Raw genomic sequence first — 17963 nt, forward strand, 5'->3', positions numbered from 1 at the left:
CGGCCGCGCGTCCCGCCCCGGCACGAGGCGCCGCCGAGGGCCCGCGAGCCGCAGAGCGCCGCCTCCCGGTCCCCAACCGGCGCGCGCCAGCCCGCGGCTCAGCCCCGCGACACGGTGCCCCCGCAGCACCGCACGCGGAGCGCCTCAGCCGCCAGCCCAGGCCCTCCCGCAGGCAGCACCGCGGGCTCCCAGCAACCGAGCAGCGCCTCGAGGCGAGGAACCGCTCTCGGAACCTGCCCGGGCCCCGCCGAGAGCTGCCAGAACAGCCCCGACGCCCGCCCCCGTCCGGCGCCTGCCGCTGTGCCAGCTCCACAGCCAGGGCCCCAGAGCCAGCTCGCTAACACGAGGTGGCCAGAGATGTGCACCTGGGCCCACCGGCGGTTTGTTTTACTTCATTTCTGAACAGCTACAGCTCACGCGAACCGGCATCCTGCACATCTCATTCTGGAAAACATCTGCACCTTTCCCATCGAGGCCTTGTTCTAGTTCTGCTCTGCTGTTCTCAGTGCAACTGAGGTGATCTTCAAACAAGGGCTAGGCAGTTTAGCAATCAGCTCCTTGAGCAACCCCTCTCACACGTTACATCCAAGTTTGAAAGCAGTATGTCATTTTGGTTAAAGCGTACCAAAGCTGGTAATTTATTCAGGTCACAGATTTTTATAAAGTTTGCTCCTCTCTTCCTCAATCTTCCAAGCGTGCTAGAACAGCATCAGCAACATTCAAGTCATCCAAAGATACATTTCAGTATTTAAATCTGACATTAGATATTAAGTTAGTAATTAAACAGAACACAGTATGATAGCATTGGTCATGTCACTCCATCCAAAGAGACAAGTCAGAGCACCTTCCTGGTGTTTCAGGCTGTAGTCACCGATTTCGCTAAAGCTACAGTTCTGAAAGCAACATGAGCCACTCTGGTCTTCTTCCTTTATCCACTTGAAAACCTGCTGTTAGAATTTACAGAGGGCTTCCAAACTGGGTCCCTCTTCACTCTATTTCAACTTCCACCACACAACAAACAAGCTGTATGGGGGCTCTTACTCTGTTTGTTCTGCCTTTAAAGTTCTGTTTGCAGTCCACTGTAGCATCTGCAGATTCGTCAGTTCCTGAGTGATTGCACAGTGCTGGCTGTCAAAGAACGGCCACCTTACTGATGTACCTCTGCTGACATGACCAAAGGACAGCACATGTGAGAAGTGAAATGGGCACTTGGAAGACTAGCAGACTGCGCAGAAAGGAAAACACCCTTGGGTAATACGATCTTTGAACATGAAGGATGAACTGAGACCACTATTGCCTGTGAGGAATTTTACTTTGCACAACCCTTAAAGCTATGAAATTCCTCTCAAAGTAAGAAGTGGAAAAAACCCACCAGAGAACAGACGGCTCCTTTATGAACCAGCCTGGGTCATCTAGAATTTCTGCTAAGATTAAATTACACCCCTGCATGAATCACATTACTTTTCATCATAAAAGCTTTCCATTCTAACACCTTATTTACACAGATTACTAAACAAGTCACTACCACTTCAATCTGTAAATTAGTTTTAAATTGAAATATTTCCTAGTCCTCATTTTTGTACCAGAGACAATACATACATACACATAAGGAGTAATACAGGGTATCTAACTAATCACTGCAGTACCTTTTGATGATTATTTTCCTATCAGTTTAAAATAGTGACCTCTACACTGAGGTGCTAATATGTATATAAAAGCCTACACAAACAATATTGCACAAAGTAAGATTTATAACAGAGTAACATACTTTAGAGACCCTTATAAAGAGAAGAGTAATAATTGATATTAAAAAGATGCATCCAGAACTAACACAGCATCTTTGCTTTTGTCTAGTCTAACAGTGTTTCAACTCTTTCCTACCCCAGTGACAACTCGAACAAATGAAGTTATCTGGAGACAGCTTAAGTTGCACCAAACCCAACTTGTACTCTAAAGGTGGGGAGGGGGAAGGCAGAGGGAGAACGGGTCAGGACTTTTTCCTTTTGATGACTCGAAAGAGCAGTAATAAATGGGGTGAGTGAAAGTCAAATACAGATTACACATCAACATCCAGATATATTGAAAGATTGTTTAAAAACTGTTGATAGCTGACACTACCTATTTAGCATGTGCCACGGATTTTTCCACAATACCTGGGCACCCAGAAGCTACACATGGAAACAGCAGTCCAATGCCTTAATACCTTTATTGTGAAATAGTAATACAGAACTTCCTAGAATAAGGACAGCCTTACTGTGTAAGTCAGTTATCAACTCAATGCTAATATATTAAGTGCATCAGTACAAGGGAAGTGTGGTTCCATTGGACACATTACGACCTGATCAAAACAAGCTGCCAAGTTGGTTAGTATTTTAAAGCCTTAAAGTGCTCAAAGGTAGCAGTTTCCTCCACAAGACTACCAATAGGTTCTCTAATTTTGACACTAGTATTACTCATGTTCAGGGAAGATGTATTCTGGAAGCAAAACCCTCACACCAAACATAAGCAGTGCTATGGGAAGTGTTAGGTCCGTAAGTCATTGCATTTCAACAGGATCAGACACTTTCTTCAGCTAATTTTACAGGTCACCTTTGTAGGAACTGTAAGAAATAGAGATCAATTTCTATAGCTTGTATATAAACCCAACTTGAATATAAACCAACATGTCAAGAACAGACATACCAAAAATTTCACAAATCATCAAAAGTGCTGTGCTTTTTTTTTTTTTAAGCAATCACAATGAGATGGGAAAGTTACTTTGCAAGTCTTCTACAAAAGCATCACTTTCTGGTGAAGATTAAAGTAAAAGTAGGGAAATAACACTGACAGATATAGTTCAATCATTTTATGTTCCTGGAGGAATTTCATTCTGACTTTGAGGAGATATTCAGTATCTCTTTAAACAGAAAGAAGTGGTAGACCACTGTTACAGGTTGTACTAAGGGGTTAAAATACAACTTGAATTTTGCATAATCTGTGTAAAAAAGATATGCTTGACATTGTGGAATGTCATCTTTCTTTATAGAATTATAGGCAAGATTTCTCCAATAAAACATAAGCCAGTTATAAAACTATAACTTCACATCAAAATTTTAAAAAGTTGTTAAAAAATGTTTGATTATATACATATCACACAGAAGAGCCTGCATGATCCTGTGGATTGTGTTGCTGATCAGACTCTATTTTAAAACCTGGAAGGGGCTGGGCCACCTGATCTGGTTGCACAAGTCCTGATATTGAAGAAACAGAGGAGAGCATCCCTGTTGTCAGCTGCATTTCTATACCTGGTTCTTCAGACTCTATTTTTACACTCATACACTGGGGTTCACCTTCTGACTCTGTCTTTCCAGGAACACTACTGTTCAAGCTTGAATTGCTTTCTGCATTTTGAGAAGTCTCCCCCACGGGGTGATATTGTTTAAGTCTTATGTGCCAGGCTAAGCTGCAGACTGCTGACACTGTTTTGAACTGATGAATGACATTTCTAGGGATGAAGTAGATGTCATTGTCACACAACTGAATTCTAGCATAGCGAATGCCTTCCCGTCTCATTTGGTTTAGTTTGGCTTCATCCACCCATTGAACACACTGAGAGAAGGAAAGATGGTAAAGTTAGTGGTATACTCCGTTTAAACAATTCAGTATCCACCTATTTTCAACCTACTTCACATCTAAATCAGCATGTTTGTTTAACAGGTAAAACTTCAAATTTAAATGAGAACTGGACTTTTAAAATATATTTTAGCCAATGTGCACATCTTCGGAGAGGACAACGAACAGTTAAGAGCATTCTACAGTTACAGCTGAAAACAGTAGGTTTGACATGAGGCTGCCTTGTTTTGGCTCACAGGGCTGAGTTTAGATGCCTTCACATCCTAAAACAACATTAGTGTATTAGAAAAAGCAGAGAGAGACATACATGACTTCTTAATCAACTTCTCATTGTTTCTATAGCACATATGACTCACAGCATAAATCCCAGCTTGGTAAGAAGGAAAAGCAGTTGGACTAGACAATCACTGTAGGTCCCTTCCAACTAAACTATTCTGTTCTGAAACATGAGCAGGGAAATTGCCCAAGAGAGATCTGAATGGATGGCCACCGAGGATACAGAAGGGCTGGCTACACAGTGAACCTGAAAACTGCCAGAAGCTACTTCCAAAGTGCTAAGAACGAGCTGTCACTAGGGAAGATTCAATACCTGTGACACTGGAGGTTCATGGAGGTCCAACTGAAGTCTCTGCACAACATCAGTGAAATCTTCAGCATGAAAACAAACCACATCTTTGGTTATACGAGGCTGGTCACTCCTAGAAAAAGATGAGAATTCCAGGAATTTTTCAAGATTTTGAGTTAGCGAGATACAGCTCTTTCTGACAGAAAGTTTCACTGAACCAACAACCTATGTCAGTTTTACACTGCACACAAGGTGTCATCACTCCTCCATACGTGTATTATTTTGAAAAGGAAGTATAATTCACAGATTTCTTTTTTCTTTTACTTTTCTTGATGCATGTGCAACAGAAGTGATGTTTTTGTGTACAAGTACTATACTGAAATGTCTGAGAATTAGGTTCAAATTGTCACTAGCAAAGTTCTGTATATTCTAGGAACCACAATTTGCATCAATTCTTCCATTCCATAATTAGACAGAATAATTCTGTATTAAAGGAAAAACGTACAGTAGTAAAGTAACTCTGAAGACAAAGCAACGAAGAGCTGGGTATTATTCAAAGGCTGTGAATTAGAGTAAGGAAGTTCTGACACCTTTTATTCATATAAAATCTCATGATATTGCTAATGGTGTTACCCAATTTCTACTGTAATTGCTAGAAATAACAATGATGCAATTTCTAGTTTCTGTGCAAGGTCAACAGCAATGTCCTGGCTACACGTAATAAGAAGGCACTGTAGCTGTGAAATTACATTGAGTTCTTAGATTACTGTTACAGAAGTTAGCATTAATATACCTACTCAGGACAAGAATAGTCACAGATGATGGTCCAGGCATGGTATCTTAAGGCTTATTTTGTATGTCACTAGAATTCTCTGCAAACTGCTGTTCCAACTTTTCTACTGCCTCAGGAAGAGAGAGAAGTAATAGGTATACACCTTGGGTTCTTCAAGCTCTAGGTAGCATTTATCTCACTACACGGTTTAAACCATTTCTTTGATTAGGCTTGTTTTCCAAGGAATTTTCTTTTTTTAAGAGAGAAAATGTTTAGAATTACCCACTGCTACCAGGATGGTTGCATTTCAGTGGTACTTACCATTCCCCAAACTGTACAGCCTTCAGAACCCCTACAGCAGCTGTACTCTGCCAGTCAAACCCTTGACCCACATGATCAGCGTGAGCTCTTGTTCTGTCTTCAAACAGAACCTCACGGGGCTCACTGGTCCGAGGTAGGTACTGGAGATTCTTTATTTCGTTCATTGACCTACAACATGATAAAAAGACATACTAAAAAAATGTTTCAGACTACTCAAAAATAAATACTTGTATTAAATAATCTTAAAGTGTTGTGTGCTGCAGCCTTCAAAATGAAAGACCAAAGCACTGCCCCCTCTGATTTCTTCTAGGTGTCTATTTGACAATAAAAGACTGAAACAAATATAGCAAAGTACTATTCAGGTCATGAGATCAAACTTCATAAAACAAAATCAATCATAAGAAAAAAAAAAAAGTGTTCACTTGTGCTGAAAGAATTCTTCCAGGAATTTAACAGTATGTAAACCAGACCTATTTTAATTGATGCTGAAGTTTAGTTATTTGGGCGTATGTCCAAAAATTCTGCTTGAAATCACAACTAAAGTATGTTTCCAATTCTTTATCTCCTAAAATATCCTAAGATAGAAAGAACATATGCACACCACAATATTTCCCAAGAAGGCAGACAGTACTACAAGTGCTTTACCACTAGCATTAAAATGCAACATGAATGGTGTACGGATCTCTGCTGTTTTAGACCATTTCACCTGCCCTCACCACCAAATTAGTTCTTTCCACAGAAATAAGACAAATACAACAAGTCTGCTGAAGGATAATAAAGAGAGGTTTCAGTCTTAAAGCACTGGACATACTACTATGAGAAGTCGTGAATAAAATAACCATCCCAAACAACATATTTGTCTTATCCACTGAGCCATCTTGAAACAAATGAAAATGAAAAACTTAAATCTGTGAATTAGCCTTCTGAAGAACTAGTTACACATGAAGTCTTTAGGTTTTGTTCTCAAATCTGGCACAGACATAACTGCAATGTTTTACCTTTAATACGTAAAGGAAAACAAAACATTACCGGCGCCGTTTGAATGGCGATTTTGGCATATCAGCTGTTGGGATCATCTGCTCTCCTGGTCTCACCCACATTATGGGACCATCATCACTTTGTGACCTGCACTGAAGTCTGAGACTAGAAAGAGTACCCCAGGGCAAAGTCATCTAAAAGAAAACAAAAACAAAACAACCCACAAAACACACATAACACAAAACACTGGGTGAGATAGAAAAATTAAATGATGCCTTTGGTAAAACTGGTTCAAATCTGCTGTCAAAAGAACTGCACAGAAATTAAAATAAGTTTGAGAAGTAAAATATATTCCAAGTTACCTTTATCAAACTTAGGTTTCAGGGAAGCATATGATTATGTAGTGTGTATATATATATGATAAACCATATTTAATTTTGTTAATTATTTACACAATTATAGCTGCCTAATTCAGTAGCTTTTGTTTGGACACAGGAAAGAATGTACCTGTGTAGCCCAAATGATAAGCACATTAATAGAGAAAATATTTAATTGTTTCTAACTACTTGGAAATATACGAAACTCAGTAATTATCTATAGCACTCTAAACAAAGCACCATAAGTTACTGCTTACTCTGAGAAATGGAGATTCTTCTAACATATCTAGAAATTCTGGGAAGTAGTCCCCAACTTCTTCATCCACTGCTCCAACAAGACTGATCTGCCGCATCGGTCCTGCTCTGTAGGTTCCACAGCAGTACGTTCGATTGACCTGAGTGGCCAGAAAGGAAAGAGCACCACCATCACAGCTTTAGTTCCGTTACAAGAGACTAAAATTCATTAATATAATACACTAGGCCACAGATGAATCCTGGACTCACCTACACCTATTTCATTAGAGGTGCCTTTGGGAATACACAGAGAGACTGTTTAGAACAGATGCCCATAGGGTATCCCACGAGACAAGAACTGTCTGTGTTACTGACAGGAAATACTTACAATGTTTGAATAATAGCAAGTTAGTATTTGACTAATTCAGGAACAATTCAACACTTCCAGGCTGACTTGAGAAATCCACCACGCAAAGTTTCACTGTGACTCAATCTCTCACCAGCAAGCTTAAACACTCGTTTGTGCAGTTAAGTGCTGCTTCCACATTTCAAACTGCATGCTATTGAAGTATGTGCATTCTTCATTTCAGTCACATCCTATAGGTCTCTCCCCTGTGACTGCAGTGAAAAATCTAGGTGTCCTTCATGCAGTGGTTCTGATAACATTGCTATAGTGTATACACAGAATTGGACAAAATCACCAAGGAAATGAGAGGTCTAGCTAGAAATACAGCAGTGGTCAGGTGCACATTTCAGTGTTCACGTACAGCAGTTTTAGGATTACCATTTGGAATATAACCTGCTGTCACTATTGTGGCCAGAAACACTTTAATCTCACTCACAGCTTTCTGCTGTCCTCTGTAGCACAGACTGTCCCCCTTTCCCCCGTCATCTGCAAACCTTCCTTGCCAATCTCCTGCTTCCAGAGGAGAACCACTGGCAATACTCCACTGGTTCTCCAGTCTCATCCTACGGACTGCAGCAATAACATGCCATATGCCACAGAGCAGGTTGTACATAGATGCAGCAGCTATTCAATCCTGAAACATTAGAAATTCTGCTATGATTAGTCTGGTTTTTATACTCCATTGCATCTGAGCCCCAACCTTCCATCACTCTTCAACAGCCCCTGTACATTCATCAAGTGATTCTAGTGGTGAAAAGCTACAGCCGATTTCCACAGCCAAGTGGTGAGGCCGGTACAAAGGACAGAGGATTACTGGTCAACTTGCAATTTTGTAATCACATTCAGAAAGTGTGATAACTTTTATAACTCCATTTATAGATATATATATGAAGCAGCTTAGCTTCTTTAGTTTTTAGTTTTGCAGTTTAGCCAACAAACAAGATGTAGTTGTTAAAGGTACATACATTACATACTAATAAAGCAAGAGCTGCAGTTACAGCTGCAATTTTATCCTCTAGCAGCAACCATTGATATTTAGCTTCTTAATTACAGGAGTTCAGCTCCCTCCTATTTCCAGAGTCTTCCTTTCTTCAGCTTTGTATATATGCAGTTGGCAGTTCTGCATTGATTGCACACACATTTTAATTAAAAGCTAAGTAGGAGCCAAAGATGACTTCACATACAGCTTTATTCCTCAGCCCTAAGCCAACTGCTGCATCACATCACCTCAGTCTGCATGTGCAGAAGTTTACATCCTAAGTCACTCACAGAACTTCACCGTGTAGCTCAAGCACTCTACCTCCAAATCCATCCAGACCAGTAGCAGCAGCTGACTGAGCATACACTGACTTTCTGGGTTTGATCATACAGACTTTATGAACTAGGCACTATCTTCAGAGGCTGTTAATTCTTTTTGGCTGCTGCCCTAAAAGAAAGTTAAGTCTCCAACTCCTGTTAGAACATTACTGGTAAAGGTTCCTAACTAACATGTGGAACGATCTCACCAGCTAACTGGAATGCAATTCAGAGCAGTAGCACTGGAAAACCATAGCATTAGTCTAGTCCTGTGGACCTATGGGAGAACTAAGGACTGAAATGCTCTGGTCCTTAAGTCAGTTAAACTTAACTGCCTGGTACTATTAAAGTAAGTGGAGATAGACTGCTTCAGATGAGATGTGTTCTATTGAAAGCACCTGTTCAGATTCACTAGCATTTCACAGGTGTTTGTTACAAGTTAAAATGAATTGTAATACAATAGCCAGTTTTTCCTTGTAATGTTTTCAAAGGGAATGGAAAACTAGAAGCCTTAACATTACTTTTTTTAAAATGCATTGGAATGCAATGAAGAAAATACAAGAGCTATAAAAGAGACACTAGAAATACTTTAAGGAAATCTTGGATTTCAACATTTTTCTGTTTTTTATAGAACTTAAATATATACACTTGAGAATTAAAACCAGGATGTGTTTACACTGAAAATACGTACTAACTCATGGCAATTCCCAGCAGGCTGTAGTACGCATCTCAAGCACTTCAATCACAGGGGTAGTCATCTACTAGCTTAATAAGCTGTAAATATTCCTTCACATACAGCTTCTATCCCATCCTTAATTCCTCCAGAGCAGCACAAACACCAATACCACCATTAGGTTAGTGATCTCAAGAATATGGAATATGCTAAGACCTTGCGTGTAATAAGAAGCATGTTCATGACCGTCTAAAAGAACTGGCATCTTACAGGACATTAAACCACCCAACTGTAAAGAAAGATCAGGTAACCTAATCGCTGCACCTTCTTGCAAACTACTTTGATCTTCCATTTGCCAAGTGCTCTAGATGCACTTGTAACAGCTATATTAATTTCATCTCCTCACCTTCACAGCCATCTTTAAGCCCTCCTCTTTTCAGGGAAGAAAGATGAGACTATGAAACACTCGAAGTCACTCTGTCATATCCACTAGGACCTTTCTCAAGTTTCTTATTTTTGTTTAAAGTTCAATTAGCCGAGGTCATTCCAGTTACATGGCTGTCAGAAGTTAGTAACTTATTACCACAGCATGTTCATTGCTTCAATTTGTTCACTATGTTTCTTCAAAAATATTAATGGATCATACAAGCATTAGCTGCCACTATCTATGGATCAGATCATGCACTATCTTTACTGTTGTAAAAGGACCATCCGGTTAGTAAGACCACTCAGGTGTCCTCTGCCCTTTCAAAATGGCACACAGCTATCACTACCCAGCGACAGTGACAATATTTTAGTATGTCAGGTCAGCTATAAAATCAACCATGCAAACACGTTACTACAAGGAAGAAAAGACAACCACAAGAAGGCTTACTATTTGCAAGAGAAGGAAAGGAGGACACTGTGACATGCCATTAAAGCAAGGGTTATGCATTTGACTAAAACCTGTCCGATGTTTCAGTAAGACCATCAGGCATTATTATCTAGCTTAAGCGATAAACAAAATTAAGTTTATGGTACAGATGCACAATTTCTCCATTTCATACTTCAATAGCTTCTGCTAAAAAAGGAAATTGCCCTTCCAGAATGCGAGACCTTCTTCCAGGAGTAAGAAAAGTTAAGATGGCGCAGACAACCAAGCTGTGATAAGGTTCATTAACCAAAGCTGTCAGCAATGGAGTAACCCTTTCTGACAGTATCTTGCAGCAGTAGGAAAACTTACCCTATTATCACTTCTTAGAGGCAATAGCAGCTTATGCAAAATCTACTTCCCCCACCTCTTCCCTGGCCTGTTCCCAGAACCCCACTCCTTTGAGGCAGTATAACTGTTCTTTGGACTCTACAGAGCGCTGATCAGGCAGTTGATCAGTTTCTTCTTGGGAAAAAAAGCAGAAGTGGTTTTTCAAGTCTAGATGTATTCCAATTCACTGGGTAGACCTAGAAGCATTTGTACTGAAACAACTGATCTGGAAAATAAGAGTTTATTCTAGCTGCACTGCTAAGAACTTTCAAATTGAAGTATGCCCTTACACGAAGAAGCTTACAAATTACTCTTCAGTGATTTGAGTCTTGAAAGCTCTTAGTCCAAGTGAATAGCACCAAACTAAAGCTTAGCTTTAGCACTAAAGTATTAGAACAAATGAGCCAGAGCCAATGCAAGCAAAAAAATCCAGAGAACATTGAAGCTTAATTATTTTAATATACAGAAACCAAACAGTTAAACTGCAAACACAGACTGGAGTGCTCTGTTACGAACATTCAGTTTACATTGTCCTCGCTGCCCTGAGAACAAAGGAATTCACCTTGCAAGTGAGTTACTCATCACCAGATTTTTATTAAGTCTTCCAGATTAAAGTCCTTATTTTGAATTGGAGACACTTCCTACTAAAATTCAGTTTGTCCGAAAAGGTACACAACACAGCTGAATGTTGTACAAGCCAAAGGTCACATTACCTTTCAGTTCACTTGCAGTTTACAGATCAAATTTTGTTTTCTTGACACCAGGTCTCCAGGACTCACGACTACCTAATGCTTGAAAACCCACTGCCACAGTATGGTTCAGCATAACAAACAAGTTCATGCATACAGAAGGTTCAACCTAGAATGGAAGTGACTTTTAACTCATAATCTTCAATTAAAAATATCATCAATATTACAGCATACAACAATACTACAACATGCTTAATCTGCAAAGTCGTAACTATAAAGTGCTTCTGTATTGTACAATTTCTCATACAGGAAGGTCCAAATTTGAAGGTAAGCCAGAGTGTCCATTCCTCAGTGCTGCCGAGGAATAGCAGTAAAATGGCCAGACTTAGCCGCCCTGTGCTCTCTTAAGCAGGGCATTTTAGCCTTCTCTATTTAAAGATAGATAGGTAGATTTGGCTTGCAAAACCTGAGTTTTAGCAGCATGCAGCTACCATAGTTGAATCCACCATAAATTTAAATGCATCCTTAAACTAAACACTTTACCATCATCTATATTGTCTGAAGAGTCCCGTTTCAGCTGTCTTAAGAGTTGTGGCAACTATACTTCTCTGTTTGCTCGGTATGTGAACCACACTAACATACTTCAGCCAGAGTGGATTAACCAAACCAGGTCATGCTGAAGCTGAGTTTAGAGGCGTTTTACATCAACTGAACCTTCTGTCATGACTCAAGATTAATCAAGTTTAGACAGTACTCAAAATTAATTGAGATAGCAGCACAGACCATAACCTAGTGAAGCCTCTTATTTCCACACATTCCTTACATATATGTATAGATGTATAGTATAAGCTATTCATGTTCACAAAACAGACATTCACCAAGAAAACGTGTAAATGTTAAATATCCAATTGGCACTGTTTAGCCATTTCAGGGGGTTATCACATATACTTAGAGTGAATTAGAATGTAATCATGATGTCAAAGAACACAGACAAATCACTAATACAGAAGACTTTAAAGCCTAACCTAAAGACAAATTTCACATCTGCAGAGCACAGTGCAAAAGTGTTCTTGTTGATAGCAGCAGTCTGTACGCTCATCAGTTAGACTATTTCTGGAGTACTGTGCACTGATGCAGCTCTGTCAGCACAAAGAATTACTTCAACCAAGAAACAGAAACTAGTTTAAAATAAGCATTGCAGCAGTTACTCATTGCCAAATTCATTAGCTGTTAAAATTACTAATTTAATATAATCCACAAAAAATGCTGGAAAGTATTCAAGACTCTGCAAGTGACAATGCAGTAACTTTTTGTAAAGTAGTAACTGTTTTTCCAATTCAAATCTTGCTTATAAGCACATGGTAAACTTCGGTAAACTCCAGATAGCTCATCCACAAGCATTACCATTTCAAAATCTGTTGCTAAACAAGGTCTGTTCTGATAGTACTGAAGCGCACTCCACTACAGAGTTTCAGGTTTTTCCTTCCAACAGGTGAACCAGTAAAAGTAATTAAGGTCTTGAATAAAGGCTTTAAAAGTAATCACCAGTTTGAATCTGTTCTTAGACTAGACTAAGCAGGAAGATGTTTCATTCCATGTGAAACAAATTTATCTAAACTGTAATGCCGCTGTATGTTCGTAGATACTTCTAAGATTGATCACAAGTGTCAAATGCAAGGGTTTTTCACACAGGAATCTTGAAATTAGCTTAGTTATTACTGCTGCATCCATCTACGTTACATGGATATACAGTTTTGAGAATTTAAGATAGTTTACAGCCTACTATGAAAATAAAGGTAGTACATAAAATGAAAGTCTTTTCCAAAGGCAATTTGGAAGATACTCTAACCACGTCTCTGAAGCTGAAAAGCTTTAACACCCAGCATCAGCTACTGATAGAATTAAGATGCTAAAAAAATCTTATTTCTTGTGAATGATAAACTGAAACCTGAGACAATGTCACTGCAAAAAAACCCCAGACCTACTGAACAGAAAGCACAGCATTAGTATTTGCTACCTACACAACTCTTAATACAGACTTGCCTATTGTTTTGAACCATGTCAGCGTTCTCGCAAGTTTAGACAACCGAGAGTCTGCAAGAAGATCAGTGCAGATTTTTCTACAGGTCATGGTAGCCACATCTGAAATGTGATTCACCAGCTACTAGGGAGCACAAAAGAGCTTCAAGCAGAAACAGGAATAAACAGAACAGCACCAGCAGTCCCAACATCATCTTTTTTATCTGCTTAGAAAAAAATGTGTGCCTCACCTATTTTAGGCTATCACTGCTGTGGATCAATGAGATTAATCAAATCTAGGCATTGTTCAATTTTCGTGCCTTTAAACAGTCCTTACCTGAGAGTGAAAATTTGAAATTGTTGTTGTTTCAATGTCCTTCTTGCCCAAAATTTCCATTTTCACTGGAGTGTTAGGAAAGTTAAAAGCAAAGTAATCCAGGAAGTCTGGTAAATAAGCAGCTGCTCCATGTACTATGGCTAAAGCATAGTAAGCTGCATTTTTATCATTTTCACTGAATGACAAAGCAAGAAACTCTTCTGCAAATCTCTCCATCTCCACTGGAGACAAAAATGAGAGTTCATCCATGTAAGCATGAAGGACCAGAGCACCACCATTGGACTGATGTTCTTCATGAATGAAGTTACTAAATTTAGTGCCAGTTTTCAAGAAGCTGCTGCGAACAGAATGCTCCTGGTGTGTCACAAATGGTGTTTGTACTCCCTGGGGTATTCGGTATTCCTGCATACCCAAATTCAGTCTGCAGAGCTGCTCATCCTTCAGATACCTGAAGGATTCCTTGTTCATTTCTAAGCTATCACACTGTCCTTGAGACAGAGTCTCTTTGTCAATGCGAGTGAGTCCAGCACACACTGTCTGCACTTCTTTGTTGTACATCTTCAGGCGTTTTCCCCTCATATCTTCCCGGTGTTTCTTTTTCTTTTTTTTCTTTATCTTCTTTATAATAAGACTGTCAGCTCGTTGGGTTTTGCCATTTTCATCTGGGGTTTCTGGCAGCAACAATAAAGAGAAGATTAGAGTTCTGCAGTTGCAGCATACTCACCCAAAAAGAATTAAGACCTCTCACTTGCTAAAGCTATCTACTCCCAGAAAGACTGACCAATAGCAATACCCTGACTTTTGACTTACTAAACTTCATTATACAACAAAAAATGCAGTACATATAGTCATCATGGAAAGAAAGCCTCGGATTAAGGAAAACATCCAAAACTCAAGCTCAGTATTTTAGAAAGATCTCAATTTTTAATAGATTTATAAGAACAACTTTAAAAGGAGTCCATATTTCAGAATATCTGTAATTAAGTACATTAATAACTTCTGACATTTAAGGCAGTGCCATGCAGGGGAAAAGGATAAACAAGTATGTATAACATTTAAACATTAAGACTTCCATTACAGAACACTTCCCTGATTTTGGATACACAATACAGAAGCAAAACAGAGTGCAACTGAAGAGGTACAAGCATTACTGACATTTAGTGGTAAAAATACTTAAAGCAGTTAGTTTTCTGGCAAAAAAAAACACACCCCAAAAAACCTTAAGACTGCTGATCTCTTGTATTAAAGTATCCAAATCATCACATCCACACCTTCAGCTATCTTTTGCTAGTCATATAGTTAACTGTTCAGTTCATTCAGAGCTAGAAGAGGTGGTGGTTTGGCTTTTTTTAAAAGGTTAATCAACCTGTAAAAGGCTAAAGCCTGAGAGAAAAATGTGAAGAAGCAGTTCTGTCAGGTAAAAATGTAATAGTTTAATTGCCCAGCTTCTAGGAGTAACAACTAATTCAAATAATATTTAGCAAGTGACAATGGTAGTTAGAAATCTTGCTGGTCCAGCTGTTAAAAAGCTCAATTACCAAGACAAGATTTCAGTCTTCCTGAATCAAAGAATTATTTCATGCCAACAATGCACCTAACACTTTAAAAGCCATCTTACCAGTACAGCTATGGGGATGAGAACGATCTGCTGCTGAAGGTAACATCTGACTACAAGATGCAACAGCTGAAGTTTTTCAGCTTCCCGCAGCACAGGGCTTTGTGCTAACAAAATTTCCTTTCTTTGTCTGCAAAGTTATCAAACTTGTATTCCCTCTTTATTCTCTTGCGGTACCCAAAGTTAAGAAAAAAAACGTTACACTGATCTATGAGGAAAGGTATAATGATAAATACATACAGTTTAAAGTTACTTAGCCTCACCACAGTATTTAACTATATCATTACTAGCTTGGTCTCGGAGCTCTTTACTAAAGATGGTTGACCTTCACAACAGCCTGGTGTAATGAACAGAATTACTCACGAAGCAGAGAGTGGATTGCTTAACGCTAACTTCACACAATTGTCTTAAGACCTGAAATACAAGTTTTCACAGTGCTGTTGTTAGCCTTTACAAACAGCAAATGCCTTTATTTTTTCTAGTACAGCTAGGGAAACCCGGAAAAGATCTCACTTGTTTTGGTAAGTCAACTCAAACTGTTCTTTGAATAAGCTTTCCTGGAAGTCTCAGAAGTTAAGCACGCATAAGCTTTCTCAATCGATATGCTCTCAAGTATAGATACTCCTTCACCAGCTGCAATGAACACACTAATCACGCAGCAGAGCTTTGTTCTGGTGGAACCAGAGATTCCAATCTGAAACTAAACAAGGATTTCAGGCCACCACTGAGCTGTTGGAAAGACTTCCTTGTAGATGTTTCCAAGTCAATTTTTGGTCATTAAAAGTGTCTTATTTTAAGCATTTCTAGTTTTAGATATAGTTCAAAAACCTCAGACATCCACTAGTTTTAATTCAGAGTATCCTGTTTGAAGATACGCCCTAATAGCAGACACACACCTTGCACTCTTTGCATTTTTTAGCTTCCAGTGAACAATGGTCTATTTTCAGAATAAAAGCTCTCCTTACTCCATTCCACTGCTGTATCCAATGCACACAGTGGAGTCCCCCTGCTACAGTGAGAGTAACCTCTGTATTAAGTGCAGCTAGGCAGTAACATTATGGTAGCGTCTGACAATCTTGAAGAAAATATAGTTTTAATTATTCCTCTAAATAAATGGAAAGCCTCCAGTACCTCAAACACCAGCAAAGCTATCACCAGGTCATCAAACTACAGGCTCCTACAGCAAGGCAGGAAAACAGCAGTGCAATTAACTCGGCTAGTCTAAAACTATCAGACTTCACATAGCTGAACACACTAGAATCACTACTAAACAGCAAAAACACTGGAGATGTTCATTGTCACCTGTGGTCAAAGATAACACTAGTATAGTCAAAGAAACAGGCAGTCTAATTAGAGAATACATAGAAATAAAAACTGATAGTAAAAGACAGGAAAAGAAATCCAGCCCCATCCCAAAGCCCCCTGCATCCGCAGTCTAGGAAAAGCAGTGAAGAGCTTCAGACTTTCAGCTAGCAAACAGCTTTCCTTTGCGAATGCTGAACTGAGATGGTAATTTTAACAGTGCTCAAGCCTTCATTAAAAGCAGGCCTCACCTGATGACTGGGTTCGGACTGACAGGCAGCGACACTCCCAGCCTATGAAAATACACTACTTCTGTAGTTTTATCAACATTTACCCAGCTGAAGTTTGAAATTTACAACCCAGCAGCTTTTATAGCCATTATTCAAACACAGTGCTTTAGCAGCACGAAACAGCAGTGCAAAGCCTCTCCCGGTAACCGTTCCGCTGCTCGTAAGGCAGCACTACCCAGCGCTCACACCGCAGACCTAACCCGTCAGCGCGCGTCTCTGCCTTCTCCGGCCCAGCACCTTCACTCGCGCTCCCGGAGCTCACGCACCGCACAGCCTCCCCGCTCCCGCAGCTGCCGCAGCCGCTTCGCGCCCGCGCGGCTCTCGCCAGGCGGCTCTCTGCTGTCACAGACCTGCGAGCAGAGCCCAAACGCCACCCCGCACGGTGACGGGGCGGACACCGCGCCCCCCCAGGTAAACGAACCGGAGCTGCCCCGGCCTCCCGCCGCAGCCGCCTCAGACGCCGAACCGCGCCGCCCGCGGGCGCCTGCCCCGTCCCAGCGCGCACCCACGCCGGCTCGGCCCGCAGGCCGAGCCCCGCGCGCCGGCCGAGGCCCCGCGCCCGCCAAGACACAACGGCGGCGCGGGCCGCTGCGCGCGCGGGCTCCCGGCGCGGCGTCACCCCGCTCCCGCCCGCCCCGCGCGGGCCAGGCCGAGCGGCTCCGCCGCGGACCCCGCCCCGCCCCGCGGAGACTCCGCACGGGGCCGCCGCGGGCGGGCTCCCGGGGACGCGCCGGGGCGGCCACCAGGCACCCCAGCGGCAGCCACTGAGCCCCGCGGCCCGCCCCAGCCCCCCTCACCTCGCTTGCTGGGCCGCCCGGCTGCCCCGTCCGCGGGGCTGACACGCCTCGCCTTCTGCGGCTGCCCGGCGGGCAGGCGGCCGGGCTCGGGGCCGGCGGCGGGGCCGTGCCGGTGGTGGTGGTGGTGGCGGTGCTCCTCGGCCGCGGCGGGCGGCGGCAGGCTGAGCGGGGAGAAGGTGAAGAGCCCGGCGGCGGCGGGGAGGGCGGGCAGGGCGGCCGGGGGCAGCGGCTCCGCCGGGCCGGGCCCCGCCAGCAACTGCTGGCTCAGCCGGGCCCGCTTGCCGCCCGCCGGCTCGCCGGGGGGGCCCCGCCGCCGCCGCCCGCTGCCGCGAGGCCGGCCGGTCCGGTCCCCCGAGGGGAGCGGGGGCGGCTCCTCCGGGGCCCGGGACACGGCGCGCACCGCAGCGACCTGCGCAGCCATTTCACAGTCTCCCTCACAC

General features: G+C 41.9%; 1 protein-coding gene across 1 annotated transcript; it reads right to left on the minus strand.

Moving 5' to 3' along the window:
- Positions 1–68: 68 nt before the first annotated feature.
- Positions 69–17944, minus strand: RSBN1 (round spermatid basic protein 1). The gene is made up of 7 exons (XM_075443056.1): positions 17524–17944; positions 13520–14190; positions 6883–7020; positions 6300–6442; positions 5271–5438; positions 4202–4310; positions 69–3588 (listed from the first exon to the last, which is right to left on the minus strand). Exons 1-7 carry the CDS (start codon positions 17942–17944, stop codon positions 3130–3132), a joined length of 2109 nt encoding a protein of 702 aa, XP_075299171.1. The 3' UTR covers positions 69–3129.
- Positions 17945–17963: the final 19 nt, after the last annotated feature.

The sequence above is a fragment of the Opisthocomus hoazin genome, chromosome 25 (assembly GCF_030867145.1).
Source record: "Opisthocomus hoazin isolate bOpiHoa1 chromosome 25, bOpiHoa1.hap1, whole genome shotgun sequence".
Classification (NCBI taxonomy): Eukaryota; Metazoa; Chordata; class Aves; order Opisthocomiformes; family Opisthocomidae; genus Opisthocomus; species Opisthocomus hoazin.

What these genes read in the sequence shown, in the direction of transcription:
- RSBN1 (XM_075443056.1), bottom strand. Translation starts at nt 17,944, where the DNA reads ATGGCTGCGCAGGTCGCTGCGGTGCGCGCCGTGTCCCGGGCCCCGGAG. An exon ending in TTTCAAATTTTCACTCTCAG is followed by an intron (nt 7,021 to 13,519) that starts GTAAGGACTGTT and finishes CTGGCCACTCAG; the next exon opens with GTCAATCGAACGTACTGCTG. An exon ending in TCGCCATTCAAACGGCGCCG is followed by an intron (nt 5,439 to 6,299) that starts GTAATGTTTTGT and finishes ATCATGTTGTAG; the next exon opens with GTCAATGAACGAAATAAAGA.